A 13596-nucleotide genomic window follows, 5' to 3' on the forward strand; every position below is an offset into this window, starting at 1 on the left:
TTTTAGAAAAGAAGTTATGATCAATGGAATTAGATATAGTAATCAAGATATGCAGATGAAGAAGGGTTGATGTTTTTGTGTTCGAAAATGCTTTGTTTTGCCTCATGAGATGCCTCTATATAATGAAATTACTTAATGGATTTTGAAGGGATAAACATGTATCCCACTAATTGGTTTACTCCATTGATACTACATCACCTTCCACGAGACGTTTTTTAATAATATATTTTTAAACTTAATTAATAACATTATTTAGAGTTCATTAGTAAAATAAAACTCCTAAATAATCATCATTAAATTAAATAAATATAAATACATCAAAAATAGAACTTTAATATAATCTTTTAAATTTAATTCTTTTATTTAAGTAATCTCTCAATTAATTAATTATATTTAAATATTGAATTTCTTTATAATATATCCATTAAATTATCTTTTAATTTGATTTAATTATAATAGAAAATCACCACATGCCCACAAGACTGAATACGAAAACCCATCACACAAGACATAAAACTAAATCAAACACCAAAGTCAAAATCATGAATTCACATCTCTTGACCAATTTGGACAAGTAAACTAACTCAGATACTTGTCCCACTTTCTATGATAATTGGCTTGGGGTTTAGGATTCAAACTCAAGAGTTATCTCCCCACTTATACCATTGAAATACTATGATAGGGTATGCTCATCCTGGCAATTCAAGGAAGTCGATACCCGATACCTGCAATCTACATAAAATCCACACATGTACAAACACAATATTCTAAACTAAACAGGCAATGGCAAGAAGTAGTTCATCGTGTAGATCCCAACTAGCAAGTGGCTACGACTCCCTTCCTCAACCACACCATAAATGTCAAACATAAAGAAAACATACACACACACACCATACATGTGCAAGTATGGGGTAAGTATCCATAGAAACCACATAAAATTCATTCATCTAACTAACATCATTAAATTACTAAAAGTCGCTACATGAACATATATCATCCTTGAAAATTCATGAGATAACTAAAATAATTAAGTAGTTCATCACATATATCAACTGAGTATAAAATAACATTTAATCTAATCTAGTAACCAATCACCTATAATCATAAAACATAATCCAAAAACTGGCCTAAAAGAATTCAATAATACAACAGAAAAGTCAAGTAGGGGTAGGCATTACAAGAGCAATGGAAGCAACCTGAGATATTTTAGGAGAATTAGTACTCAATGTTTAATGTGATCCAAATACAAACATGATTGACCAGCTAGAGACTTTGATCAAAGTCATTGCATAACAAGTTCCAAAATTGGAAACAACAACATTCAAAATGGCAGAAGATAACTATGAGAAGAAGAAAATTGAACAACTAATAGAGATGATAGACAAAGATAGAGTAACTTTGTTAGAACATTTTGATGAAGTAAAGAGCACATTAAAAGATGTTGGAAAAATAATACTCAAAATCAACATTAACAAAATTCACAAATGACTTAGAAAAGTGTAAGAATGTTGCACAAAAATAATTTGACACCTTGATTGATCAATTTGATCTTATAACAAGCTTAATAATAGAGTGTAATGCAAAGGTGAAATTAATCACTCAAAAGTTAAGGGGGAGAAACTATATGTAAGGGGGATCTTACAACTAGATTTAAAAATATTTTTATATAAGAATACAAAGATGTAGAGTTTTCTCTGTCAATGCCAAAGGAAGAGATTGTTGGAATTGACATGAGAATGACATGAGAAGAACAATGGACTCAAATACAATGATGCATTTGGTTGTCATTAATGGTGACTTAGTCATAACATAAAGCAATATTGATCAATGAGACAACACAAGTGATCGGTAAGCATACAATGTCTGAGTGACACAACCAATATACAAGAGAAGTGATAATAAGGTGATTATTTTTTTGGTGATCATGATGCAATATGCATAAAATGCAGCAATCAAAGGATACGACTTTGTGATGTCTATACAGACTAATGTTATGATAGCAACACCAAACATTGATAGATAAGCATAATTCAATATGTTAGAATATGATTGTGGAGTATGTTCTCAAGTTACCTATGATAGACTATCATATTTGCGATTGGTGTGATTAATGCAGTCAAAACAAGTGAAATGATGACATGCCATTAGTAAGTTGGATAAGTGATGATTCAGTGACTAGGAGATAGAAGTGAGAATGGCAAGAGGATTCGAGAAGAAGCTTGTTGAGGTCAAACACATTTTGATTATTCTAGGGAGCTGCACAAGAAAAGGCGGTAATTAAAAATATGTAATGTCCATAGGGATATGTGAATTGAAGAAGATACGAGAGTGTTGAGTTTGTCATTTGAATAAATGATGAAGATTAAGCGATAAAAAGGATAAATTATTTGTATGATGTTATTTGAATATTAGTATGTGATGATAATATATTGTGGCGAGAATTTGCGTGATTATAGTGAGTGCAATCGTATTGCCAAGCAAAGATTGAGTAGGAGGGAAGCCACTGAGTGAGTAGAGCAAAAATGATCATTCAACTCAAGCAATGCTTAGACATATCATTCAACTTATTGTTTCCTAATAGTTGTAGTGAGGACAATCCCTTAACTGGGTGGACCTTAACCAATCTTTTTGTGTAAATCCTTTAACAAGGTGGGCTCTCAGAAGGAGTTCTAAATCCTTTGACGAAGTAGATCCTAACAATTTTTTTGGTACTCCCAACAATGTACAAATCATTCCTAAGTGGGTGAACCCTTAGAAAGGGTACTTGTAGCTCCTAATAGGACAAACCTTTTTAGTGCAATGGAGTGGGTCTCACCCCCCCACTGTGGTTTTCACCCTCTAACAAGGGTTTCCATGATGTCAAAATAAATGATGATCTATAAAATTACTTTATTTCATTTTAACATATATTTGATATGTGTTTTCAATGGAAGGTTTGATATTATTAAATTGGTAGTTTGAAATTACTTATATCAACGGAAGATAACATAACTAAAACTTCACTTTACTCCTTGCACATATCTTAAGAAGGAACATATTTAAATATAAAGGCCATATACTAAAGGAGTACACTAGAGATTTATATTGGATAATATATAAACATATTATTTTAATGCTAATTATACCTTATAAATGTTGTTATAGAGTTCCATTTTGAACTTTTTAATTGTTAATTGTACCTTACAAATATTGTTATGGAGTACTAGTTGTGTTGTTGTGGCCATCAAAGTCCAAATTTTGTTGGGGTAATGTGTTCATGGATTCGTGCCTTCATTGAGCTAATGTGCTTGTAGATTTGAGCCTCAATTTTGATCGATAGAAATAAGGTGGTGTTTTACATAAGATCGAAAAGATGTCATGCTAATATTGCTAGTCATTTTAAATTAAATCACTTATAGAAATAACCAAAAATGATAAAAAATCTAATATATCATTTAGACCCACACATAAAAAATTAACTCTAATACATAGAAATGCACTTACCTCAAAATTAAATAGTAATCTTGGAAAACACTGCTAAGATGAACAATGATGGACATTCTAGCCCACTTATGAACAAGTACAAAAGCCTCAAAATCAAATGATAACAGTTCCCTAGGCTTTTATGTATTTATTGTCTTTTCCCTCAACCTTTGTTGGCAACAAAAAAATACGAATACAAAAATACAAAAAAAGCAAATATGTCGATTGAAGTCAAAATTGCATCATTTACACAGTAGGTAGACGCAAAACAAAAATAATGAAGAATTAACGAGCAGCATGTCCTCACAGGAGGAGAAGCAGCATGAGCGTACACCCTGGTAAGCATGAAATTCAATTGCAATTTTTTTTCTTCCTGTAAACGAATACTTTTGTGAGAAGATCTCAGATTCAAAGCAATGCATGAAAATTTTAGATCCGAAGCAACAGGAATATTGTAGGATCTGCGGTTGATCTGAGATTTCGCCAGTAGAAGGCAAAATCTCTGCGACTAATCAAATGGCTACATCGGAAGCCCTTGCCCCCGATTCGTCTCGACTAGGGCCTATAATAAGCCCCGCTCTGGACAAGATCATAAAAAACGCGTCATGGCGCAAGCACTCTAAGCTTGTCCAGGAATGCAAAGCAGTGCTTGAAAAGCTCTCGGCTGCAGAACCATCCGCCGAAACAAATGAGCAAGAGATTGAAAACGTTTCTGTCAGCCCTATTGTAGATGGCCCCATTTCCTTCGATTTATCTGATTCAGAGACCATTCTGAAACCCTTAATTGTGGCTTGCGAATCTGGGAACCTGAAAATTGCGGAACCTGCATTAGACTGCATACAGAAATTGATAGTCCATGGTCACATCAGAGGCGAGGCCGATACGACCGGAGGTCCCGAGAGCAAGTTATTATTTAGCCTGATTGAATCCATCTGCAAGGTCCATGATTCAGGAGACGAGAATATTGAGCTCATGGTGCTCAAAACCTTACTTTTGGGGGTTACTTCTGTAACTCTAAGGGTTCATGGCGACTGCCTTCTGCAAGTTGTGAGGACTTGTTATAATATTTATTTGGGTAGCAAGAATTTGGTCAATCAGACCACGGCCAAGGCTTCGCTTATACAAATGCTTGTCATAGTTTTCCGCAGAATGGAGGCCGATTCGTCGACAGTGCCCGTTCAGCCCATTGTGGTTGCCGATCTCATGGAACCTGTTGAGAAGTCCGGTACTGACGTAAATTCGACTCAAGTTGTGCAGAACTTTATAACCAAGGTTATGCAGGACATCGACGTAGTTTTGAATCCTTCACCGTTGAAATCCATTGGGGGACATGATGGTGCATTTGACTCCACTGCGGTGCAGACAACAAATCCCACTGATCTGCTTGAGAGTACTGACAAGGATATGCTGGATGCCAAGTATTGGGAAATTAGTATGTACAAGACTGCTTTGGAGGGCAGAAAGGGGGAGCTCGTTGACGGGGAGCTGGATCGGGATGGTGATTTGGAAGTGAAGATAAGTAATAAGCTTAGAAGGGATGCCTTTTTGGTTTTCAGAGCATTGTGTAAGTTGTCCATGAAGAGTCTGCCTCAGGAGGCTTCGTCGGATCCTTTGCTTATGAGAGGGAAGATTGTGGCATTGGAGCTGCTGAAAATTTTGCTGGAAAATGCTGGAGCTGTTTTTCGCACGAGCGAGAGGTATGATTTTGTTGTAAGTGCTCCCATCTTGCATTTTTATATTTGCAGTAATGAAACATTTGACATGACTCTCCCCTGCATTAGTTGAGAAACATATTTTGTTATTTTATATGGGACCTTAGCATATTGCTTAGTGTCCAGAATTTATCGTTCATACCTGAGAGTGTAGATTAGTATTCCTATTATGCCTAACTCAAAAGTGTCTATAAATATATATGTTACTACAGAACTAAAATCTTGAGCAACAACTCATATATAACCTACAACATGGAATATACAATACACAATACAAAAGGACCAAAAAATCTCCACATGGCTGTTGCCCATGAAAACTCTGCAATGAAAATCCCCCAGAAAGCAACATATTGATTGTCGGAAATGAAATCCAAAGACTGGACAATTTTTTGTTATAGGAGAGCAACTACCCGTGCATAGCTCTCTATTTTAGCCATTTTTGCATATCTTAGCATTGTATTCTGCCTCTTTTTAAATTATTATTATTAACAAACTCCATTGTCATATCAGCGATTCCCTTAAATTTCTGCATATGGTGGTTTTGACTGCATTTGCAGCTTGATATAGTGTCTGATTGTCTGTCTCCTTTTTGGGATTGCCCTAAATCTTGCCCAAGCACCCTGTAAATGTCAATTCTCAATTCTGCTGACTCTCTATGGACGCTGATTGCAGATCTCTTGGATGAGTGTGATTTTTCAATTGTTTGATCTTCCTTGATTGATGCCTTGAGGTATGGGTGAGTGATGATTGATAAGTCCCCTTCAATGCTTGGAATGAGTCCTCCTTTATACTTATTGGTGGAAGGTTCACCACCATTCATAACGATTGAGGCACCACTTTTCATTGTTGCTGTTGAGAATACTATATTATTCCCCAAATTGATTTTACTTGGATCTCCTTTTCAAATGAAATCTTCTCCCCTTTATAGCCTCCAATATGATGGATAGTTACACCTCTTCACAATGTTCACAACCTTCTACAATTACCACTCTTGGAAAGGGTCACAACCCTTCATGATTGCTGCTCCTTTGAAAGAGTCACTTCCTTATCTTCTTCCCATTTTTTCTTCTTCCATTCATGCCTCCTTAATTCCTTTCTTCCTCCATGTATCCCTTCTCCTTCCCCTTTCTCTTCTCTCCCCTTTATATCTCATGTTTGAGGGAATCATAACTTTTCATTTCATGCCTTATGATTCATTAAACTTAATTATATAATCTTTTGTATTTTAATTTATTTATTTTACTAATAAATCCTATTTTGACAAGGGGGCATTTCAGTTTGCCTTGCTCAATATTGCTTGTCTTCAGGCAATCATAAGCTAGCAAGGGCAAACTTTCCATATATTGAGAAGAGGATTAGAAGAATGACACACATCTATGACCTTAAAAAAATCTCTTAGTGATCATACATAGAGCATACAATAAAACATGAATTATACGTATGAATATGTGCAGAGACGAACCACACACGTAAAAACATGAAGTATACATTTTAATAGATGCAGACATGGAGCAGACCATAGAAACACAGAGTTCACATATAAACATTTGCAGACATGGAGCTACATGTAAAAAGTCAAAGCATACACATGAATGTATATGTAGACACATAATATACACACAAATACACCCATTGCTGGAGACAGAAAGTGGCCTAACCCCATCTTGCTGCTCATATTCCATTTCGAGCTAGAAAGTGGGCTTAACCACCATCTTGCTGCTCATTTCCATTTTGAGCCAGAAAGTGGGCCTGGCACCAATATTGTTGCTCATAATCCGTTTCGAGCTAGAAAGTAGACCTAACCCCATCATTCCACTCATAATACATTTAGAGTTTGGGCCTTACTTCAATCTTTTTGCTCGTACTTCATTTCAAGCCAAAAAGTGGGATTTGCTTAGATCCTAAAATTTGGATTCGCTTAGATCCAAAGAGTTGGTCTTACCTCAATCTTGCTCCTCATTATCCCTCTATTCAAAAAGCGGCCTAACCCCAGTTTTGCTGTTCATATTCCATTTTGATTCAGAAAGTGGGTCTAGCCCCAATCTTGCTGCACATAATCCGTTTCTAGCCAGAAAGTTGGCCTAACCCCAATCCTATTGCTCATAATCCACTTCGTGCGAGAAAGTGTGCCTAAGCCCATCTTGCCTACTCATGACCCATTTAGAGCTTGAATGTGTTAATGCTTAGCCCAAAAATAATGATAAACAACAAGAAAAAAAAGAAGCCCATCTTGCCCCTACTCATGACCCATTTAGAGCTTGAATGTGTTAATGCTTACCCCAAAAATAATGATAAACAACAAGAAAAAAAAGGTAGAAAAAATAGGCACAAAGGACAATAAATTATCATGGGGAAACTCTTCAACTTGAAGGTAAAAACCCAGCCATGCCAAAAAAAAATCTCGTTTGTCGATAATAAAATGTTCAAGTACAATGCTTTCCATTTGATGCATTACATAAACAATCACATGTGTATATAGAATTGAGAGACTCTTCATATCACAACCGAAGGTCTCTTCAATTTTCAAAAATAAGTCTTCAAATTTCCGAATGCATGACTCTTTACATGACACATGTCTTTGCATATAATATTATCTCAAATAGTATCATAAATATCTTCTCCATTTTTTGAAACAATAGAGAGGTATTTTCTCAATGGTAAAATTAGAGATAAAGATCTCTACCACAATGACAAACTTCAACACTCCATCTTAGCAAGAGAATTTTTTTTAGTATGACAAGCACACATAGTTGCAACCAAAGATGTCAATGATAAAGTCTCATCACATTGATTCTCATTAAAACATGTTATCTCAGCATAAACATAATCCACCTTAGTTATTTCATAAGCACATAAAATTAAAGTCATGGAGTCACACACATGACTTCCAGCATGCCTACTCATAGAGGGTGGTCCAACATACCTACTTGCAAAGGGTGGAACGAGGGCTTTCACCTCAAACTTCTCCTAGACAAGAATGAATTCCCACCATGCCTACTTACAGAGAGCGGTCCACTATACCTACTCACAGAGGGTGGAATGAGGGCTTTTCATCTAAAGACTTCTCCCAGAGAAGAATGCATTTCCACCATGCATGCTTGTAGAGGGTGGAACAAGGGGTTTTACCTTGAACTTCTCTCATAGAGAAGAAATCATTAACAAGGGATTGCATGTCAAACTTCTCTCACAAAGAAGAACTCTAATAAGTATTGCACCTCGAACTTCTCTCACAGAGAAGAACTCATTAGCAAGGGATTTAACCTTGAAATTCTCTCACAAAGAAGAACTCATTAACAACATGTATAAAAAAATGACCGAGACTCTCTTGACAAAGACTCCCTCTTAGCTGGGACAACATTGATCATCACAATAAGATAACTGATTCCGATTTGTCCAAACAGTGAGCTTTAGCTGGTACACTGTCACATAAGCTTGCAAAGAATTATACATCTCGCTTTGTCACGTAACCTCCCACTAAAGCTAAAAGGTCTCCCTCTTAATATCATTTCATGTTCATGAGTACAAGCAACGTTCCCATGTTCATGAGTCTCTCTATTACAAAGTAATTGGTAAAATGCTTGCCTGATATTAAAATAGACCGAGAGGTCAATATATACAAAAGAATAAAATGATGTTTCCTTAGGAAACGATCGTAAAGAATAGAAACATTCTATTCTAGCTAAAAAAAAGCTAAAGAAAGCTAATAGATAACTACAGACTAACTACTATTAGAATCTTTCTAATATTTACAATAGATTACAAACAAGATAACTCTTAACTAATAATAACAACTTTTCTATTATCGTAATACCCTTCCTTAATGATTAATATATCCACAACACCAAGCTGTTCTCTGAATTTGACAAACTTATCAGGATCAAGAGGCTTGGTGAGAATGTCTGCAGTCTGATCTATGGTAAGAACATATTGCAGGTGTATTGTCCCGTCTTCAACTAGCAGTCTTATGTAGTGATAGTGAACATCCACATGCTTGGTTTAGTCATGGAAGACTGGATATCGTGATAACTTGATAACGCTTTCGTTATCGACAAACAAAGTGGTTGGTCCTGCTAGTGACATTTGCATATCCCCAAGCATCCGACAAAGCCAAACAACTTCACAACCTACCTTAACTGTTCCCTGTATTCAGCCTCGGTGGAGGAGAGAGAAACTGCTTGTTGCTTCTTACTGGTCCATTTGATGACATCGAATCCCAAACTAAACACATCCAAAAGTTGACTTTTTATCGTCAATAGAGCCCGTCGAATCTAAATCTGTGAACCCACTGAGTCTAGGATTAGAATTTCGAGAGTAAAGAAGTCCATAAATTTGAAGTGCCCTTGACATAACGAAGTACACGCTTTACTGCCATCCAATGATCAGCCTTGGGAGTTGCCATAAAGCGTAAGATGTAGCTGATTGCAAAGTTGATATTAGACCTAGTAGCAGAGAGGTAGATGAGGCTGCCTACTAATTGCCTGTATGTGGTATCATCAACGGGAGGAGAATCAAACTTTGCTGATAACTTGAGAACTTTCTCCATGGGTGTGGATGCAGGCTTGCAATCCTGCATACGGAATTTGTCTAATAGAGCCTTGGCATATTTGGATTGAAAGATGAATATACCAGAAGACTATTGCTAAACCTCAACACTTAGGTAATAATGCATGAGCCCAAGATCAGTCATATCAAAAGACTAGCATAAATTCTGTTTGATTCCTTGAATCAAAGATGACGACCTGCCAGTGACGATCAAATCATCCACATAAATAACCAGAAGGATTATGTCACTGTCAGTAGTCTTGATGTACAAATTTGAGTCCGAAGAACTCCTCTAGAAGCCTTGATCACTGAGGTACTTATCAATTTTCATGTACCTTGCTCGAGGGGCTTGCTTCAAGCCTTAGAGCTTTCACTAATCTAAGAACCTGATGTTCTTTACCGACAACTTTGAAACCAGGAGGTTGCATCATGTAGACCTCTTCATGTAGATCACCATTCAAGAAAGCATTCTTGACATCCATCTGATGGACCTTCCAGCCAAACTCTGCTGCCATGGCTAGGACTAATCTGATTGTGCTCATCTTGGCAATAGGAGCAAAGGTCTTATAATCAATGCCCTGACATTGAGAAAAACCCTTCACAACTAAGCGAGCTTTGTACTTATCCAAAGTACCATAAGATTTGTATTTGATTTTGTAAACCCATTTGCAACCAATGGGTTTCTTCCTTGGTGGAAGATTAGAAAGGACTGATGTATTATTTTTCAGTAGGCTCTGGGTTCAAATATCATGGCCTATTCCCACTCTGGAATTCCTTTAGCCTCAGAATATGTTTGAGGTTCAGACACACTGTGAGTGTTGGCCATGAGAGAAAAGTAAACAAGCTTTGTAGGTTTGCTCTTTTTCCAAGCAGTTCTCCCATCAATGAGCTCATCATCTCGAAGATCAACAAGTGTCTTAGCCCACCACTTAGGCCGGAGAGGAAAATGACCAACATTAGTATCAAGAGATGCTCTATGATCAGGTTCCTCATTTGAAGAATCTGGAGAAAACTTAGGTGAAGCATCTACAAATCTAGGTGATCTTGCAGGAGAAGCAGGAGGTGTTTGGACAAGGATCATTGGTATAATTGGAGTTGTAGGAGCTATTGGAGCCCTCCAATCAGGTGGACCTAATGGAAGCCTAACTCCCAAATCATGAGCCTTCATAGGCTGGTCTGTCGGAACAGGGACAGGAGAAACAAGTATGAATGGTCCTTGCTACTCATCAAAGACTACATCACGACTGTACAGGAGACTAGATGTCTTAGTGTTGATAAGCGGTAGGCTTTGTGAAGACTACTATATCCAGCAAGCACGAGTTTCTGACTCCTGGCATTTAACTTGGTGCGTGACGCATCAGGGATCCAAACAAAAGCAAGGGAGCCAAAAAACTTTAGGTGACTGATTCTGGGCTTGCGACCTAACTAGGCCTCTTTCGGAGTTTTACCTTTGACTACTACTGTGGGTGACCGGTTCAAAAGATAAATGGTAGTGTTAACTGCTTCTACCCAGAAGATCTTCAAAACATGTCTGTGTTCGAGCATGGAGAGAGCCATCTTGGTGATTGTTTTTTTTGACGTTCAACTACATTGTTCTATTGTGGTGTGTGGGGTGTAGTTAATTGACTTTTGATGCCATGAGTATCCAAGAAGCTAGAGAATTCATTAGAACAAAATTCCCCCCATTGTTTGACCTAAGAGTAATAATAGATTTCCTAGACTCTTTTTCAACTAAAGGTTTAAACTTCTGAAATATAGTAAATGCATCTGATTTCTTTTTAAGAAAATATACCCACACTTTTCTCCTGAAATCATCAACAAACAATAGAAAAGGCTTGGACCCAAGAACAAAAGGAGTGGCCATAGGGCTGCAGATATCGTCATGAACAAGCTAAAGTACCTGAGAAGCTCGCCATGAATCGCCACTAGTGAAAGGTGTGCAATGTTGCTTCCCAACCTAGCATGCATCACAAACTCCAACCTGCTGAGTCTGAATCTTTGGCAGATAGAGGACAAGCTCTTCCCGAGCAAGCTGAGAGAGATAATGCACATTTAAGTGCCCATACTGCTAATGCCAAAGTGTGCTAATAGAAGATTGCCGAGCAGCCATAATTATGTCCCTAGAATCACCATAATCAGTAAGTCGGAAAAGACAATGGTCCTCAAGACCCACTGCAACAATAGATTGAGTCGCCCTATTAGTGATGGTGCATTGATGTTAACTGAAGGTGACATCCAAGTGTGAAGAATTTCGCAACAACAGATTGATTGAGAGTGCATTTAGTTCCATCTCTGGAACATAGTACACATCGAGGAAAATGGGATTTCTCCCAACAAATTGAATTTGAATGTTGCCTTTGCTGACAACAGTGTACTCTTCTTTGGCACAAAAAAAAGCAGAATCTGAATAAGGCTGCTGGTCAGTGAACCAGTCTTTGCGGTGGGTGAAATTACGAGAGACACCTAAATCAATATACTAGGTAGATGACTTCACATGATCTGCAGGTCTTTTAGCCATAAAGGCATACAAGGCAGATTCAGTCTGCTCAGTGTGCTCTACATTGTTCGCTTTGGGTTGCGAATCTGATTGCTTAGATTGGGTAGCTAAGCATTTTCGACATTCAACCTTCATGTGACCAAACTTGTGGCAGTAGTTGCATTGAATGTTCTTCTGGGAGCCTTTTGAAGTGGGAGCATTAACTTTTGCTGAGAAGACTGCTAAGACTTGTCTTTATCCTTCTGAAAGGATTTAGCAGCAAAGGCTTTCTCTGTGGAGGTGGAGCTAAAACTGCAACCAAACTATTGTTTCCACCAATCTTGTTGAAGTAGAATGGTGTGGAGATCTATGAACTTCAGATCAATACTAAAAGACGTGATGTTGAGAGTCTCGATAAAATGGTCATAGGACTTTGGTAAACTCAAGAGAGTGATAACCACAATGTCCTCTTCCTCCATCTTCCGACCAATGACACTTAACTGATCACAGATTTCCTAAATCCTATTTAGGTGCCTTGGAGTGATGTTTTCTCATCCATGATAATAGAAAACAGAGTGTTCTTCAATACGAAAGCTCTGCTTTTGTCAAAAGTCTCATGAAGATTTTTGAGATGTGCCAATATTTTGGCAGCTATCTTGCTGGATTGAATCTGAGAGATTGATCATCAGCTACGGATAATTTGAGAAGCATCACTGCCTCCCTATTATTTAGATCCCATGTATCTTGATCAATACCAGGGGCAGTCGAACGTTGTGTAACACCAAGAACAATTTGATTAGTATTTCAATATTCAAAAATTGCTACTATCCATTACTTCCAAGTGCCATAATTCCAACCATTGAATTTTGAATTGCTCTTGAGTAGAATATTAGTCAAAGATGCCATAACACGCTTTTTCAATGAAAAAGTGTGAAAAATTGTGAAGGCACGTACTTCGAGGCAAAAAAATAGAAGACCCAAAACATTTGAAATGGTACCCAGAAGAGCGCTCGAAAAACCCAAAAAGGATAGGTTGTCAATTTTTGGATTCGTTGGCTGGAAAATCAAGGAAAAGAAATTGAGGCACTTACAAAAATCGGACGACAACCCTGTTTAGCTCTTGAAACCCCCCCCAAGAATCTGAAATCAGAAAAATATTTGAGCTCAAAATTTAGGGTTTTGAGCAAAACCCTAGCTGGCGGCCAATGAAGGTATGAGTTGCAGAAAAATGGTGATTTCTTCGAGAAAAATGGCCAATTTTTTTCCAGAGTGTGACTACAAGCAGAGACGGCACTGAAGATCAGAGATTTAACTCCACAAACGACAGATTTTGTAGTTATAGGTGTGCGAAAGTGGCAAAAATGACTACAAAAAAAATGTCACAAAAAAACAACCCTTTTTCTT

The 13596-nt window shown here is 37.3% G+C and overlaps 1 protein-coding gene across 1 annotated transcript in view; it reads left to right on the top strand.

Annotated features, from left to right (window-relative positions):
- Positions 1 to 3659: 3659 nt before the first annotated feature.
- The window catches only part of LOC149530820 (brefeldin A-inhibited guanine nucleotide-exchange protein 2-like), a 65127-nt gene continuing 55190 nt past the window's right edge, over positions 3660 to 13596 (top strand). The window contains exons 1-2 of the mRNA XM_089811294.1: positions 3660 to 3800; positions 3896 to 5159. Of these exons, the coding sequence (XP_089667420.1) occupies positions 3979 to 5159 (1181 nt within the window). The 5' untranslated portion in view covers positions 3660 to 3800; positions 3896 to 3978. The remainder of the gene's footprint in view (positions 3801 to 3895; positions 5160 to 13596) is intronic.

This window comes from Cupressus sempervirens, chromosome 11 (assembly GCF_028749045.1).
Source record: "Cupressus sempervirens isolate cs-2001-9-10 chromosome 11, ASM2874904v1, whole genome shotgun sequence".
Classification (NCBI taxonomy): domain Eukaryota; kingdom Viridiplantae; phylum Streptophyta; class Pinopsida; order Cupressales; family Cupressaceae; genus Cupressus; species Cupressus sempervirens.